Genomic DNA, 16,346 nt, shown 5'->3' with positions numbered 1-16,346 from the left:
TCCTTGAGCCTTACTTGCATTTGCCCACCCTAGCAGACAGACACCCTCAAACAAATAACCCACGCCTGCCATCTCTGTGCCAAGACCTCCCCTTAAGGGGTATTCTGACACACATCAAGCCAGAGGTCATCTGCCAGGACAAGGCTGGCAGATTGACTTGATACATATGCCTCCTGTCAGGAAAATCCACCATCTCCTCACTCTAGCTGACACTTACAGGATGGATAGAAGCTTTCCCTTCCACTTCCAAAGAGGCCCAAACTATAGCCACAGTCCTCTTAGAATACATCATCCCCAGGTTCGGATTACCCTCTCTCTGCAATCTGATAACGGCCCCAGCCTTCACATCAAAGATATCACAGATGCTCTCAAAATCTCTCAGCATCACCTGGAAATTTCACATCCTCTACCACCCACAGTCCTCTGGAAAAGTAGAACGAGCCAATGTTCTCATTAAACAGCACCTCACTAAACTGACCCTTGAAGCCAAGCTACACTGGAAAAAGCTTCTCCCCATTGCTTTTCTTCACCTCTGCGCCCTCCCTGGCAAAACCTCAAGCCTTAGTTCCTTCGAACTCCGGTATAGTCCTTCACGGACTGCCCACCATTGCCTCCCCGCTCCCGATCTACTACCAGCATTCCACCTGACCAGAGACACCCTCCACAAATACACTGAATCAGCCATCCCAAAACCCATCCCAACTCAAGACTCCCCACTCCTCCAACCCAAGGATTGGATATGGGTTACTAGCTCCCCCTCCCCTTTAAAACCCAAGTGGAAAGATCTATATCAAGTCATCCTTACCCCACCTACTGCAGCCAAACTTAAATCCTTCCTGCACTGGATATATAATAGCCCCCTTCCTAGTTGGCCTTCCACCTGAGGAACAGAGAAACCAAACTATGACAGTCCTTCCTCCTTTTCCTGGCTAGCCTCACTAAAATTCGACTTCTGTCTCAGCACCCAGGAGCTGCTCTTTTTTTGCTGCTCCTCCTCCTTGTAAGGCTAGAGGCACCGGAGGGAGGGGTGAGCACGTCGGACACTGATGATGTGCCAAACTCCCTGGCTGCTGCCCCCTCCCAACCTGAAAAATGTGCCTTAGGCTAGCCAATCCTTGCACCACTGTAAATCTATGCTCTGCCTCCCCCTACCTTCTTTAAAAACTCACTGCCTGCCCTGCTGGGCACGACTTCTCCAGCCTGCATTTGTGCAGACTGGTGAACCTCACCCGGGATTGTGCTCAAATAAACTGCCTAGCCTTTTGTTGCCTCTAGTCACCTGCTTATTTCGGTTAGAATTTATTTTACACTTCTATTGCTGCCTCCCAGCCAATTGGACCGGAATTTGTACCTTAATATAGCAAATCCCCCAGACAGACATCATGCCCAGTAACCACACAATCACCATTATGCTCCTTCAGTCCAGCTCATCAGCTGTTTAGTCCAAACGAGCCATTGCATCTCATTCCATTTCTCACAGGTCTAAGCATCTCTGCAGTCCTAGGCGCCAGAGTCACAGGAGTAACCACATCAACTTTCTACTTTCAGAAATTCTCCCAAGCACACACAAAAGCCCTAGACCAAATGGCACACAGTATCTCAGCCCTCCAAACCCAGCTTGACTCCCTAGCTAGAGTCATCCTTCAGAACAGACTAGGGCTAGACCTCCTTACTTCTGGAAAAGGAGGCCTCTGCCTCTCTCCAAGAAGAATTCTGTTTCTATATCAATCAGTCAGCACTGTACAGGGCACTGTACAGAAACTGAGATGAAGCCATCAGACTGCACAGGTGATAGCAAAAGCTCTTGGGACCCTGGTCCGATCTCATAAAATAGGTCCCATGGGTTGTATACCCATCATAATGATTACCTCCTCATAACCTTTGGCCCCTGTATCCTAAATCTATTAACAAAATTTTTGTCCCAATGCCTACATTCATTCATCCAGACAACCACACAAAAGCATGTCACCAGCATCCTGCTGCTCCAACACCACTGACATCAGCTCCTCAAAAACCTACTTGACCCTTCCGAACCAGACTGCACCCTCACACAACAGGAAGCAGCCCTTCCTCCCTTCTTTAAGACCATGACAAAATGGTAGGAATGTTAGCATGAGATTCCCCATCTTTAACACTGTCTCAATTTTTGTGAAGATGGAAAACTCCTGCCTGAGCTCAAGTCATGAGAATATCCTGCTCGGCCCCTATCAACCTGACTTCAAAAGTTACCTCCCTAGCAAACCCTAGCAGCAATTATCAACCCAGCTGCAAAAGCTACTTCCCTAGCAACAGTAACAGCAAAATTTTCTGCCTCCCAAAATATCTCCTCCCTGTGTCCTATATATCTACCCCAGCCTGTAAACAGAGAGGGCTTCAGCCCTTTGCTGGAGACACCCTCTGCACGTTTATCTCCAGTGTTGTCGAGCCTGCCTCCTGTATTTTCTTTCCTAATCTAAAACCTTAACTAAGGATGTAACTTTTGAAGCCGGTATGATAGCTGTTGCTAGAGGTTGCTATGGAGGTAACTTTTTAAGTCAGGTTGATAGGGGCCAAGCAGGATAGTCTCCTGGCTTGAGCTCAGGTGGGAAATTTCCATTCTTCACAAAATGGAGATGGTGTTAAGATGGCGGATCTCATGCTAACACTACTCATCATTTTCTAGTTATTCATCATCCATTGAATCTTTTCCTCCATTAGCTCTGACGACCGAAGGCAAACCTGAAACACGTAAGGAGAGGGCAAATTTTGAAAAGAAAGCTCCAAAGGGAGCCCGGGGCCGGATCTTTTGTCCTGCGGTCCCTTTAAGAGAAGAACCTTTTAGGAACAGCCATCCCAACCCACCCCCGTTTCAACCGAAACCTAAACCGGACTTCCCCTCTTGACTCAAATGAGACCAATTTTGGATTTTCCCTCCTCTACTGACCAATCAGATCCTGTTACCAGGCAGACTTTAGATGCCGCCGGCGGGTGCCCGGCGCCTTCTGCCTCCGTGGCAGCAACGACCAATGATAAAGCAGGCCGTCCGAGTATCTAGGCAGATCGGGGCTGTCCCAGCCACTCAGAAAAAAGAAAATAAAGCAACGCACTAGCCTTCTGGGCCCGACCGTAGGGCTGGGCTGGAGTGAAGGTGCCTACGCGGTAGTTTCTCTTTCTCCCGTACCTTTATTGTTACTTGTGTTGGAAGGCGACTGTTTAAAGGTAGGGACGGGACACTGTGAGCTGGGAGGAGAGCAGAAAAAGATTTGGCCTTATTTTCAACAGCTTCTTCACCCATGTGCACGTACCCGAATCTGGGACCCCGTTCCTCCAACCGGGTTTTTTTACACCCAGCCCAAGAGTACCGTAGCCCAGGACCCCCTACTCTGCAGCAACCAGGGATTGAATAGAGGAGGAAGGGAGGGAGGCGGGGGCGCACATGAGGATGGGATGTGGAGGGAGATGACGTAGGGGCCGGCGACGGGGGGGGGGGGGGGGGGGGAGGGAAGCAGCGGGGGGGGGGGGACGGGGGGAAGAGCCGTTTGGAGGTTAAGTAATGAGAACTTGGGCCCAGCTTTTTCCAAGCCTGGAAGGGCAGAATATGTTAGTATCCTTTGACTTCCCAGGCAGATTCAATGGTGAGGAGTATATTAGAGAATCAGAAAACTGTTTTATGGTGATTATCGTTTTTTCAGGGGAAGAGGGCAGTATGGGGTCAGAGGCAGAAATGCAAATTTATTTCTAACGTGGATTCCCAGTCGCCCTATCTCTTCCTTTACAGTTTTTCACACATTTAGGAGACTGCAGAAAAGTGGGGCAGATAGAATACAGATGGCAAAGATCTCTTTGGGTATATATGGGCCCAGAGAAGAAATGGGATAATTTCTCGTTTTTGGAGAAGGCAAGTGGTGAGAAAAAGGCCACGAGGGAAATTCAGAGGCTTGCTTTCTGTTTCTCTGTCTTTCTGGGTAGAGAGATGAGTGCTCTGGGTTCTCCCGAGGAAGGGAAGTTAAGTCTTCGAGTCCTGTCTCCTGTCAACTCTAACCCTCATGCCACGATGGCAGAAGATGAACCTGATGCCAAGAGCCCCAAGACTGGGAGGAGGGCCCCCTCAGGTGGTGCTGAGGCGGGGGAACCTACCACCCTCCTGCAGAGGCTCCGAGGTACCATTTCGTAAGTACTCACCATCACCTCTAAATATTGTTCCAGACCTGGGTAGAGATCCTTGCAGCATTTCACTTCCTCTGTAGATGAGCTGCTGCTCCCTGTGCAAGTGCATCTGACAAGGGGGAGACTCTTCATCATGGTAGCAGTTGTGAACACCTGATAGGCATTTCAGCCCTCTTCTCCCTAGCAATCAGACACAGGGATGGGGGAAAATCTGGTGTATGACCTCCAGCTTTCTCCTCTTGTCCACAGCAAGGCCGTGCAGAACAAAGTAGAGGGAATCCTGGTAAGTGTTTTGGGGAAGAGGGCAATTAAGAGATGGAATTGGTAGGGGATGAGGATAATGAGGATATGGGTACGTGAAAGGCTTATGGGGGAGAGGCAGTGTTGTCTACCCTGTCAGAAGATAATTGACTTTGCAATTTGCTACCAATTTAACCTTGAGCATCTCATTTCATCTCTGTGACTTCCCATGTAGCCCTGCAGAAATAAAACCAGAGCCGATCCCCACAGATCCCCCTACCACTATGGTCCACAAGGGCTCCTCAGACACAGTGAGCACGCAACCTCAAATCATTTCAAGGTCCGTTTTCAGTCTGACAGTTGCTAAGTCAGCTAGACATTTCTGTAAGGATCAGAGGGCCCTGCCTTAGCTTCTTCTTGGCTTTATTATTTCTCCCGCCTCTGTTCCTACTTCAGCAAGATGTGCAGAAATTCTCAGACAACGACAAGCTGTATCTCTACCTTCAGCTACCCTCAGGGCCCAGTACTGGAGATAAAAGGTAGGTTTGGTGCTAGAGTTTTCGGTGTCAGAGATTTTGACTCCTAAAAAATGGCCCGCTGGGAAGGGGCATGTGAATAGGATTACTCATAACAGCTGTCTCTGATCAAGAAGAAAAGTCCTTGTTCTGTCATGTTTTACCAGGGACAGGAGGATTCTGGTGATTTGGTCCAGCAATACTGTAGTAGGCTGGATAGTACCAGGACAACTGTTTGGATCTTAGTAATGCTTGTCCTTTCTACTTCTCTTACAGCTCAGAGCCAAGTACACTCAGCAATGAGGAGTACATGTATGCCTACAGGTGGATCCGCAACCACCTAGAAGAGCATACTGATACCTGTCTGCCAAAGCAAAGCGTTTATGATGCCTATCGGTGGGTGGATGGGGTAGGGTGGAGGGACAGTAGGCACAGGACTGCCCCTTCACCCCTGGAGAGCTCCCTACCTTGAAAGAGCCTGACTTTTTAAAGGGTTTTCCAAGCTTAATCCCCAGGAGCCTCTGAACCCATCAATGACCTCCTCCTCTGAGTGTCTTACAACTCTGCCCCCACCCACTCAGGAAGTACTGTGAGAGCCTCGCCTGTTGTCGCCCACTCAGCACAGCCAACTTTGGCAAGATCATCAGAGAAATTTTCCCTGACATCAAAGCCCGAAGGCTAGGTGGCCGGGGCCAGTCCAAGTATCCTTGAATGGAGAGGTTTGGGCTGGACGACCTGGGGAGGAAAACTTAGGATGTGGAGAGCCAGGGTTGGAAACAGCCGAAACTTCCCGAGGGGCTTGGAGACCCTCACATGTTGGCTGCTCTTTAACTTGAATCAGATATTGCTACAGTGGCATACGAAGGAAGACCTTGGTATCTATGCCACCCTTGCCTGGACCTGACCTAAAGGGCTCTGAGAGTGTAAGTAACAAACAGCCCTCTAGTTGCACTCTTCTCTCCGAGGGAGAAGGCAGAGGTCTTTGGGACATGGTTTGAGGGTTAACACAGCCTACGCCATTCTAGCTCCTAGCTGTATAGCATATGCCCTTGTACCTACCCAATGACTGAGGCAGACGTGAAGACATTTCTGGCTTTCTAGGGTCGGGTGATAGAGGCTACTCCCATCCAAGTCTGGGCTTACCATGGTCAATATTGGTGTCCAAGAGGGGCCAAGGATTCTGTAGTTTGGAATGTGATTAGACATGTCCTTCCCCACTGCAGCCAGAAATGGGGCCAGAAGTAACCCCAGCCCCTCGGGATGAACTGGTCGAGGCAGCCTGTGCCCTGACCTGTGATTGGGCAGAACGAATCCTGAAACGATCCTTCAGTTCCATCGTTGAGGTCGCCCGCTTCCTGCTACAGCAGCATCTCATCTCTGCCCGGTCTGCACATGCCCATGTGCTCAAGGCCATGGGGCTTGCTGGTGGGTGGACCCTGTCTCATGTCCTGAGAAGTCCTCAGCCACTTTCAACATCAAAAGCCCTCCTATATGCTAGGATGAACACCCTGGACTTGCCCTCCATTGCTAGAGAGACCCTTCTAGGACATGCCTTAGACCATTTTCTTTCCCCTGCTTCTATCAGTCAATCAGAATTGGGTCACTCCATTCTGTCTCTTCACCCAACCTTATTACCTTTTCTGGCACCTCTGCAGAGGAAGATGAACATGCCCCTCAAGAACAGTCATCTAAATCCAAGAATGGTGTAGAGAACCTAGAGGGTGGAGCCCTTAAGAAATCAGAGAGACCAGCCCAGGTAAGGAAGTTGATGCCCCCAACTTTGCAGTCCTGGGCTGAGTTTAGTATGCCATTCCCCTGGTGAGTCCTATACTTGTTCACCTCCTGTGCCTATGTTTCCTCCAATGTCCAATCTTCCAATGTACTGTATTCCTCTCTTTACTTTTTAGCCTTCTAAGGAGCTGGAACCCAGGGCTGGGGCTGGCCCTACAGCACGTGGAGAGCGGAAGAAGAGTGTAGTGGAGAGCCTGGCCCCAGCAGCTAATAACCCGCAAGTTAATGCCCTAGTGGCTCGGCTGCCTCTGCTCCTCCCCCGGGCCCCTTGCTCACTTATTCCACCAATCCGAGTCTCTCCGCCCATCCTGGCCCCCAAGCTTTCTTCAAGTGCTCTGAAAGTGGCTACGCTGCCTCTGCCCTGTGGGGCTGGGGGGCCCCAGGCAGCTGTGCCCATCATTAACATGATCTTACCAACTGTTCCTGCTTTGCCTGGGCCTGGGAAAGCTGCACCTGGGGGGTTCACTCAGTCTTGGGGCACAGAGAACAGAGAAGTGGGCACAGGTCGGGACCTGGGACCCTATGACAAAGGTGTCAAGAGGACAGCCGAAGTTCCTGTGAGAGAGGCCACTGGGCAGGACCCACCAGCTAAAGCAGCAAAGCAGCATACAGAGGATACCAGAAGTGATGCCAAAAGGAAACGGGGGCGCCCTCGGAAAAAATCAGGTGGAAGTAGGGAGAGGAATTCTACTCCTGACAGGACAGCAGCTGCCACGGACTCTGCCCAGTCCTCAAGGTTACCACGGGAGTCATGGGCCTCTGTAGGGGAAAGCAACTCAGCTGGAGGGCCAGAGAGGCCAGAGGCAGTGAGAGAGGCCGAGAAGGGGATGGTACTTGCCCAAGGTCAGGAAGTTGATGCTGTTGCCAGGGGAGGTAGGGGCCCCAGTTCCCGGCATGACAAAGCAGAAAGTAAAATTCCTCTTGCCACCCCAAAAGTGTGTGTCATCAAGGGCAGCAGAAGCCAGAAGGAGGATCTTCTTTTGGTAAAGGGAGAGGTAGACACTACAGCACAGGGTAATAAAGACTCAGAGGGGCATGTGCTTCAAAATTCCTTGTCCCATGAGGGCTAAGACCCCAAAGCAACACCCCCATGGTAGGTTTATGAAGAAGAGTGTTTATATCCATGTGTGAATTCTACCTGTCTGCCTTGTAGAGGCCCTTCTCTGCACTTGCTTCTCATTTGGCTCTTTTCCTAAGAGAATTCATTCTCTTCTATATGGTTATCTAAGGCACCCTGTCTTACGCACTGCCTGGTTCCTGCCTCTAACCTTTCTAGCTCGATACTCTTGGATTTAGAGTCACTAATAAATCTGTAGTGGCTGCCTTACCTGGCTCCCTGTGCTATCCTGTGGGAAGGTAGAGATGGAGTAAGTATGAAGAACATAAAACTTCAGTATTTTTCGGCTTTAAGTCAATAGAAACTGTACTCAAACTGGCTTAAAGATTTATTGGCTCATGTAAGTGGTAAGCCCAGAGGTAGCACTGGCACCAGGTAAAGGTGATCGTGGCTCAGCATGTTTCTAAATACCTGGTTGATCCTCCCCTGTCCCCCAGCTTCTCTGCCTTCCCTAAGGTCATCTGAAGCCTGGGTTGCCTTGTGGCTGTTAGCACTCCTGGGTGTTTACATGTTTCCTCATTTATGTCCAGCTGTAAAGAGAAGGCATCTTTGTGCCAGGAACCCTAGCAAAAGCCCTAAGATTAACTCTGAGGCCAGCCTGGGTCACATGCTCACCCCTAACTTGTCACTGTGGCCAGGAGAATGGTGTGTTGCTCTTTTGCATATTCTACATGATGGACTTCATTTTGGGGAAAAGGGTGGGATGAGCCTCCTTAGTCACATAGCTGACCCCTCGTCACTAGTATAAAGTCATTTGGTTTTTTTAGCTTGCTAGGTTAAAATCAGCTTTACCTGCTTCGTTTTTCCCTCATAGTCTTGTGTTTTCCTTAGTAGAGCTATAACTGCATTCCTCTTGTTTCAGTCCCATAAAGAATGAGAGGGAAGTCATTCTCCTTTAGGGACTAAATCTTTAGTTTCATTTAGGTGACAATCCCTTTTTTTTTTCACCTGCATCTCAGAGATGGAGATTATTCTTTTTCCTGTTTCCCAATTTTAGCTTTCTCCCCATTCCTGCTTTGCTATCCCCCAACCCTACTGTCATTTTCACCAAGTAAAGTGAAAGATTTACTTCCTAGTCATTTTGTTAAATTCATTCTGTATCCACCAGGTGTCAGTCTCTTGTCATACATGTGTCAGGACTTAGCCAGGATTATGGATTTCAGGATAGGCATATGGAAGGAGGTAGCCCTGCATATCAGGAAGCACCAGCAGGAAGGGAATCCAGACCCTCCAGGCGTATCCTTGGGTAAAGTAGTAAACCAATCAGTATTTATTGAGGATCCACTTGTCTTCTGCATAGGGTAGCTTCTGTCAGGAAACCATGGTTCTTCCCAAGAAATACAGATTTTCTTCCAGGGAGACTTCATTTCATTTGTTTCCACCACAGCAAATTTTTTAAAGCGATACTGTGTAATATTTGATATCTATAAGGAATATATTTAACATGAATAAATTATGAAGAAGCATACTAATTAAATAAGTACCTATGACCCATCACCTCACACATTAAAACATTAGAAATACCATTGAATTTCTTGTGTTCCTCCCCTGTCCTATCCCCTAGAGGTAACCACTGTTCTTAATTTTATGTTTGTATATATATATATATCCTTAAAGGATGTTCAGTTTTGCTTTTTAGCTTTAAAAAATTTTATGCTCTAATAGTCCCCTACAGTTTTTTTTCACTTAACATTATTTCAAAGATTCATCCATGTTGTAGACAACTATGATTCTTCATTTTCATGTGTATAATATTCCACTAAGTACATAAACCACAAGTTACTCATTCACCTATTAATAGACATTTGGTTCTAATTTTTTGCTGCTGCGAACAATGCTTCTATGAACATTCTCATTCATGTTAGTGTCTTTGTTTTTAGTAAGATATCTAAAAAGGCTTCTAGGATGGATCTTTTGGTCCGTACATCTTAAGTTGGGGACTGATGCCTCTTATTCTGTGAAAGTTTACATCATACTGAAATGAACTGTCCCTTGGAAGTCTGGTAAAACCTGTTAGGCCATCTGAGCCTGGTGTTCCTTTGTGAGAAATATTTTAACCATTGATTGAGTTTCTTTAATTATAGGCTATTTGGGCTATTTCTTCTTGAGTCAATTTAGGTAAAGTGTTTTCCTAGAATTTTGTGCATTTCATTTTGTTTTTAAGAAATGAAATTTCTTCTATTTCCTTCTTTTGCCTCTCCCTGCTTGTAGTCATATCTCCCTTTTCATGTCTACTGTTTATTTGTGCCTTGTTACCCTTGGTCAATTGCACGAGAAACGTGTTATTTTACATGTCTACTTTCAGCTACCACACTAGGCTTTGTTGATCTCCCTTAAGTAATTTTTTTCCATTTCATTAATTATGAATTTTAAATACAGTAGTTCCTTTCTTCCGCTTTCTTTAGATTTACAGTTGACCCCTGAACAATGTGGGGGCTAAGGGTGCTGACCCCCAGCACAGTTGATAATCTCTGTATAACTTTGGCTCCCCAAACTTAACTACCAATAGCCTACTGTTAGCCTGAAGTCTTACTGATAACATAAACAGGTAAGTAACACATACTTTGTACATTATATGTACTATATGTTGTACAATAAAGTAAGCTAGAGAAAATAAGTCACAAATTTCCAAAACATTTTTCAGTGTATTTATTAAAATATTCCATGCATTAAGTGGACCTGCATAGTTCAAATTTGTTGTATAAGGGCCAACTATAATTTCATGTTCTTGTATAACATCTGAACTTTAACACCTATTAATTTTCAAGTTTTCTATTGTTAAGTTTTCAAGGACTTGCTTTTCTATATTCCCCAAGTTTTTCTGTTATAAATATTTTAATTATTTAATTCCAAGGATATTTAAATTACTTTTGTGACTTTTTAAATTTATAAATTATGTTTTTCCAAATGTCTGGATTTTTAAAAATTTCTCTCTGATAATTCATTTTTAGCTTAATCATTTGTGCTCAGAGATATAGTCTTTGTGATACCAAGTCTTTAAAATTTGTTGGGATTGTTACTGTATATTCTGTAACCTTGGATGTCTAAATCTGTTTTGTTGTTTTCACTGAATCTTGCCCATGGTAATTTGTTTCCTTATATATTGTATATTTTGGATATTTCAGCTCATATTTTGTTAAAACTTAATCTGTGGGAATCCAGAGGGTCTAAGTTGGAGGTAATTTCCTCCAGAGAAGATTTGCATTTGCTTCTACCAGGAGCAGTTCTCCTGGACCTGTGTTAGCCCCTTCAAGAGTCCCAGTGTAATTAACGAGTCCCAAGTTTTCTTCCCTTCCTTGATTAGACTCAAGGTTTATCCTCTGTTCAGAATACTGATATTGGTATTTGTCCACAGGGCAAACCTGATTTTCTACTGCATGTTCTTCTTCATATTGGTGTCAGCCTAATGTTATTGTTTCTTCCTTTAGTGAGTTCTCTTACTTTCTAATTAGCCCAGCAATATGCCAAACATTGCTAATTTACCCAGGATCTAGTTGTATTGTAATGGGAGAGTCCTTGTGTTATCATGCTGCTAGAATTAGGAACCCATTACTGTAGTTTTGATATTTTCCTTCTTGTTTTTTAAGTGGTAGGCACTTGTTAGAAGCTAGTTGACTTAGGATCTGTCTTCAAGTCAATAATGATCACAGCGCAGCATGAGTTAATGTTTGCAGTAAACAGAGCTATAGGAGCCCAGAGGAACAGAGTATGTCAGGCAGAGATCAGAAATGACTTCCCAGTAAAGACGAGTTAGGAGTTAACTGGACATGTCTAACTCATAAAGCAAGGACAGAATAAGATGTGGTAAAAAGAACTAAATCATGATACTGATTCTACTGCACAAGAGCTGTAAATTCAGAGACCACTTTGGGCTGAGTAATTTGGTAGGGCTACATGGAAAGGGTAGGCTTGAGTTAAGTCTTTAGGTAAGTAGAGTTTAGATAGGTGAAAAAGAAGAAGGAATTCCAGGAAAAGCAGGGGGTTAGGGATATGGAATGTGAATAAAGGCGTGGCAGTACAACCCAGCAAAGAAACCTGTCAAGCAGAAGGGATGTGTATGAACAATAATAAGAAATAAACCAGAAGAACACACAAGTATTATAGTTAACTACTGATTGAAAGGTATGAAGTTTGCATGAGAGGACAGAGGAACTGAAATCAAAAGGAACCAGCTGTTGTTATCCATGTGGGAGGAGATGAGGGACTGGACCTGTCACTGCTGAGAGAGGTGACAGGTACATGGAAAAATAAAACCACTGGTGATGGAAAGATACAAGCTTCAAAGGAAATACTGTTCTCACCATGAATGGTGATGTATCTATGCATTCTAGGAGCTCAGACCACAGGATGATTTTTGAGATTTACATGATTATGGGGCTTTTAAGTAGCCTATTTTTAAAACTAACATAAAACAAGTTATTCTTCTGTAGTTCAAGCAGTCTTCAGTTTACTAGATGATGGGCCAAACTAAAATTTGGGGGACTGCCCACTGCTTATTCTCTTACCATTCCTTATTCTCTCCTAAAAACTCTATTCCCCACTCCCATTTCCCCCATAGTGTTGTCTTTTTTCATTTTAGCCCTATCTTAAAGATAATTTATAATGTACTAAAATTTGAGATAATTTTTCGCTATTTAACCAAGACAAACTGCATGTCTAGTCTCAAATAAATGAACTTATTTTTGAGTGACCTCAAATAAATGAACTTATTTTTATAGACAAGAATCAGCTTTCTTTAGAAATTAAAGCAGATGACACATTCACTCATACTAACCAGGGGAATTACTTCATTATGTATTTATCTTAAGTGTTTGTCACATGTATGGTTCCTAGTAGATCTACTCCTTTGCCTAGATCATCCTTCTGGCTCTATCCCACAAGAGAAAGTTAAAACAACATATACATAATGCAGTATTTCTTAAATGTCCATGAGGAGGCATTTATTTACTAGGAAGAGCATGAACTCAGGTCACATATTAGCTTTACTACTTTCTATATAACAGAACATTTATTTGATCCAATTTTTTCAAACTGTAAATTTCAACCCTTTAGTGGATTGTGAAACTGATTTAGCAGAATGCAACTTTTAAAGAAGTGAAACCGAAAATATCCCTGTACATTGCACATAGTAAGGGGTAACTACCATTTTATGAAACATTTCAGTGAAGACATGTCTATGTGTTCTTCAGGTAGTCATGATATAAAATGTATTTATTGTGGGTTGAAGTAAAACAATTTTGAAAAACAATGACAACCATTCTGAAAGCTCAGTTTCCATAAAATGGGATAAAAATCTCTTTCACAGGGTTGTAATGAGGAATAAATGAGGTAATGTTTATATTAATGCAGATTAGGGGCTCAAGCAGTAACTGCTAGCCTTTCTCTAGAAGAAAGTCTGTAACATCTAAGGTTCAGGGAAAAAAATCACTTTGTATCTTCTTTAACCACAGGAGTGTTTCCTATATAATTGGAGTTGTATTATGACCTGGGTCCACTAGCTGTACCAACTGTTGATGAATAAGCCAACTTCTTTCCCTACTTTTAGGAAATTAAATATGATAAGTAAATGACATTAACTGACCCCTTTTTTCCCATTCCTTGAGGTGCCACATGCATGCATACATTCCCATGCAAGAGGCTTCACATGCCCACAGGATAGTATGGATTCCCACTGGGTCACATGTCATCCATGTGCAACCATGTGTACCTGCAGCAGCTTCCTGGGACTTAACATACAGGTATTTTTCTATCAGAAGAGAATTTTAGAAAAATAGGTTCAGTGTGGTGAAGAATTTTAAAAACTATTATATATGCTATACTTCCAAATTTAATATAGTAAAAATAGCATTCAGTTTTAAAACTTGACAGGGAGACTGAAAACTAAAAGGGGAAGAAAATATGGTCAAAATATTTTAAATATTTTTAACTTATTAATTTACTTCTGAAAACTAACTCTGTTTTCCCAAAAAAAAAAAATCAGTGAGACAATTGTATTTTACATTTTTGGAAAACTTTAATGCCTGACTTGATTCTCGTATCTGTTTCTGCATTCAGTCTGTTCAGCATATATGTTTCAACAAATATAATTCCCACCACCACCACCCATCATAGAAACTAAGGATACAGCTAGAATACAAAGATAAATCCTTTAAAAACAGAAGTCAGAAAGACAAAGTCATAAACATGGAAAGAAATTTACACATGAGCTCTTAAAACTATGAACAGAAAACTTGAAACAAACTCTACTTAATACTGGGGTGTGTGTGTACGTGTGTAGGACAGGGTCTCATTTGGTTAATAAAGCACTTATAACTGCCTATAGCTATAAAAAGTTACTAAAGTTGAAATGAGATAGTAACTACACTTAATGGGGTCCATATAACAGAACATTTATTTGATCCAGTTTTTTCAAACTGTAATTTTTATGGACAGGTATCAGCTTTCTTTAGAAATCAAACCAGATGACACATTCACTTATACTAACCAGGGGAATTACTTCATTATGTATTTATCTTAAGTGTTTGTCACATGTATGGTTCCTCAGTAGATCTACTCCTTTGCCTAGATCATCCTGGCTCTATCCCAACTTTTTATAACACAGATAACTGTCAAATCACTATGTCATATGCTTGAAGCCAATATAATAATGTGTATCAACTATACTTCAATAAGAAAAGGAGAAGAAAGGTTTGATCAGAAATATTCCTGAAATCTTTTGTTACTGGAAAATACACTTCCTACTATAAAAAGGCTGTCACATCTCTTTTTACAATGTTTCAAAAAGACTTCTGGCCCTTTGGAACCCTTCCCCTGGAAGGGATGGATGTGTGACATTTTAACTTTAGGCTAAAGTAGGGTCATCACCTCTTGATACTTGCCTGACAGCTGACTGGGAGCTAACCGAGAGCTGAGGGGCCTGACAGGTGGACTGGTGATTCCCCCCTCCACTAGTGTTGACAAATTTAAACTATCTTTGGCACTCAGCCTCTTTCTCTCCTCATGTTTTATTACTGTACTCCTGTTTTAAACTAGCTTATTGTCTTGCCCTTTCCTCATGATTTAAGCAAATTACCATTTCCAATCTTCAACATATAATTTTTTACCCTTCAGAATGTTCTCTCTTTTTTGCTTTGCTGGATCATATCCAATATCTCTTCTAAGACCTGGCTCACAATATTTTGAGAAGCCTTCCATTCATTCATTCTCCATATGCTGAGTGGCTGGGCCTTCCACATTAACTATGTTCCTTCAGCAATCAGGTACCCCATTTGCTCTACTTTTGTACATATTTCATGTTTTACATAGGTATTTTCAAGCTATTTTATTCTGCCTCCCAATTCAACACTGAAGCAGTGACCCTCTTTTCTTTCATCATCTATCCTGTATTATTGTCCCAATAATAGTAATAGGCTACTATAGTAGTAATCTGTACTCTCTTAATTCTCATAGAATTTTGCAAAGTGTTAATATTCCTGGATCAACTCTGCAGACATAGAAACTGAAGTTCAAAGAGGTCAAGTAAGTCATCCCAAGGAAGGATGGATCCAAGATCTAGCCTTAATGTAGAATATTAAGTAAGGGCTTATTGACGGTTGGGAAAGAGGTTCTGAGGGAGAAGGATCCCAATCAATGCTGACAAATACACAAAACCAGTACTTTTTGGTGGCGTGGTCCATCTGCGGGGCGTGTTTTTTAGTTTTATACGGTTTTGTTTCATTTGGAAGGAGAGGTTATGCCCTCCAAGCCTTTATCATTTCACTCACCTCTCTCAACCTGGCCCTGTCCAGCCCCTTTCTGGAGGATCGACGTCGGGAGGCTGGAGGACAAACGCTGTCCAGACAGCTGATGACCTCGGAGGCAGAACCGCAGCCTCTAGCCGCTCCGCTAACCGCGACAGATTGACGCGGTTGGACCGCGCCATTCCCGAAGCGAGAAGGGGTGCCTTCTTGGCATAGTCCTTTAAGGTGAATAGGAGAACGATAGTGACGGTGGCTGTCTTCTCCGCCCGCCCTATTTTTCTCCTCTCCCCGCCGCGCCCCAGCGTCTATTCCACGGCCTGATTTACTAAGGGAGTTGTGTGGAATACAGAAGAGGGAAAAGCCACTAATTGCAATTACGGTAACTCGGTCGTTAACTCAAACGGGCTCATTTACATATAATTTGCACGTCACGTACCGATCGAAGTAAAGGGAATCCACGCCCCCCTGCCTGCCGGCTGCTCACTAGGCCCGGAGCCCTGGCCCCCATCCAGCAAATTTTACTTCGTTTTCTGTTCCTTAGCAGACGCTCTAAGCCGCTGAAGATTTGGCCTCTCCTTCCACCCGTAGGCCCCTCCTTCTGCGCTCTCCTCCCTCCGCAGTTTCTTAATGTCTCCTCCCCGCCCCCTTCTATTTTTAAACAGGCATGTTCCAGGCAGCTCACCCGACTCCTTAGATTACTGTAGGATCCATAGGGTCCTGAGCGTCGGAGAAGCCGGAAGACATATTCCTAGAGGGCTTCGACTCAGAAGAATAGAGCCCGGCTGGGGATTTTTTTTT

At 44.0% G+C, this 16,346-nt stretch overlaps 1 protein-coding gene and 1 long non-coding RNA gene across 4 annotated transcripts; one reads left to right on the top strand and one right to left on the bottom strand.

Annotated features, from left to right (window-relative positions):
* Positions 1–3,018: 3,018 nt before the first annotated feature.
* On the top strand, positions 3,019–10,353 carry RFX5 (regulatory factor X5). Of its 3 annotated transcripts, XM_037003258.2 has the most exons (12): positions 3,019–3,198; positions 3,949–4,149; positions 4,396–4,429; positions 4,622–4,726; positions 4,843–4,925; positions 5,178–5,297; positions 5,483–5,602; positions 5,743–5,824; positions 6,125–6,326; positions 6,557–6,657; positions 6,809–7,785; positions 10,215–10,353. In XM_037003258.2, exons 2-11 carry the CDS (start codon positions 3,953–3,955, stop codon positions 7,760–7,762), a joined length of 1,998 nt encoding a protein of 665 aa, XP_036859153.1. In that variant the 5' UTR covers positions 3,019–3,198; positions 3,949–3,952; the 3' UTR covers positions 7,763–7,785; positions 10,215–10,353. The 3 variants fall into 3 exon arrangements, with proteins under 3 accessions (XP_036859153.1, XP_017530429.2, XP_017530433.2); XM_017674940.3 differs by lacking the exon at positions 10,215–10,353 and having other exon boundaries at positions 3,021–3,198; positions 6,809–8,892; XM_017674944.3 differs by lacking the exons at positions 4,622–4,726; positions 10,215–10,353 and having other exon boundaries at positions 3,024–3,198; positions 6,809–8,892.
* LOC108406310 (uncharacterized) lies at positions 9,049–16,172 on the bottom strand. Its single transcript, XR_001855427.3, has 3 exons — positions 15,985–16,172; positions 15,573–15,766; positions 9,049–9,233 (listed from the first exon to the last, which is right to left on the bottom strand). It is a non-coding gene; the product is annotated as an uncharacterized lncRNA (long non-coding RNA).
* Between the last annotated feature and the right edge of the window lie 174 nt (positions 16,173–16,346).

The sequence above is a fragment of the Manis javanica genome, chromosome 4, assembly GCF_040802235.1.
Source record: "Manis javanica isolate MJ-LG chromosome 4, MJ_LKY, whole genome shotgun sequence".
In the NCBI taxonomy this organism is placed as follows: domain Eukaryota; kingdom Metazoa; phylum Chordata; class Mammalia; order Pholidota; family Manidae; genus Manis; species Manis javanica.
Note: the sequence above shows the minus strand (reverse complement) of the source record. Positions and strands in the feature narration are given on the sequence as shown.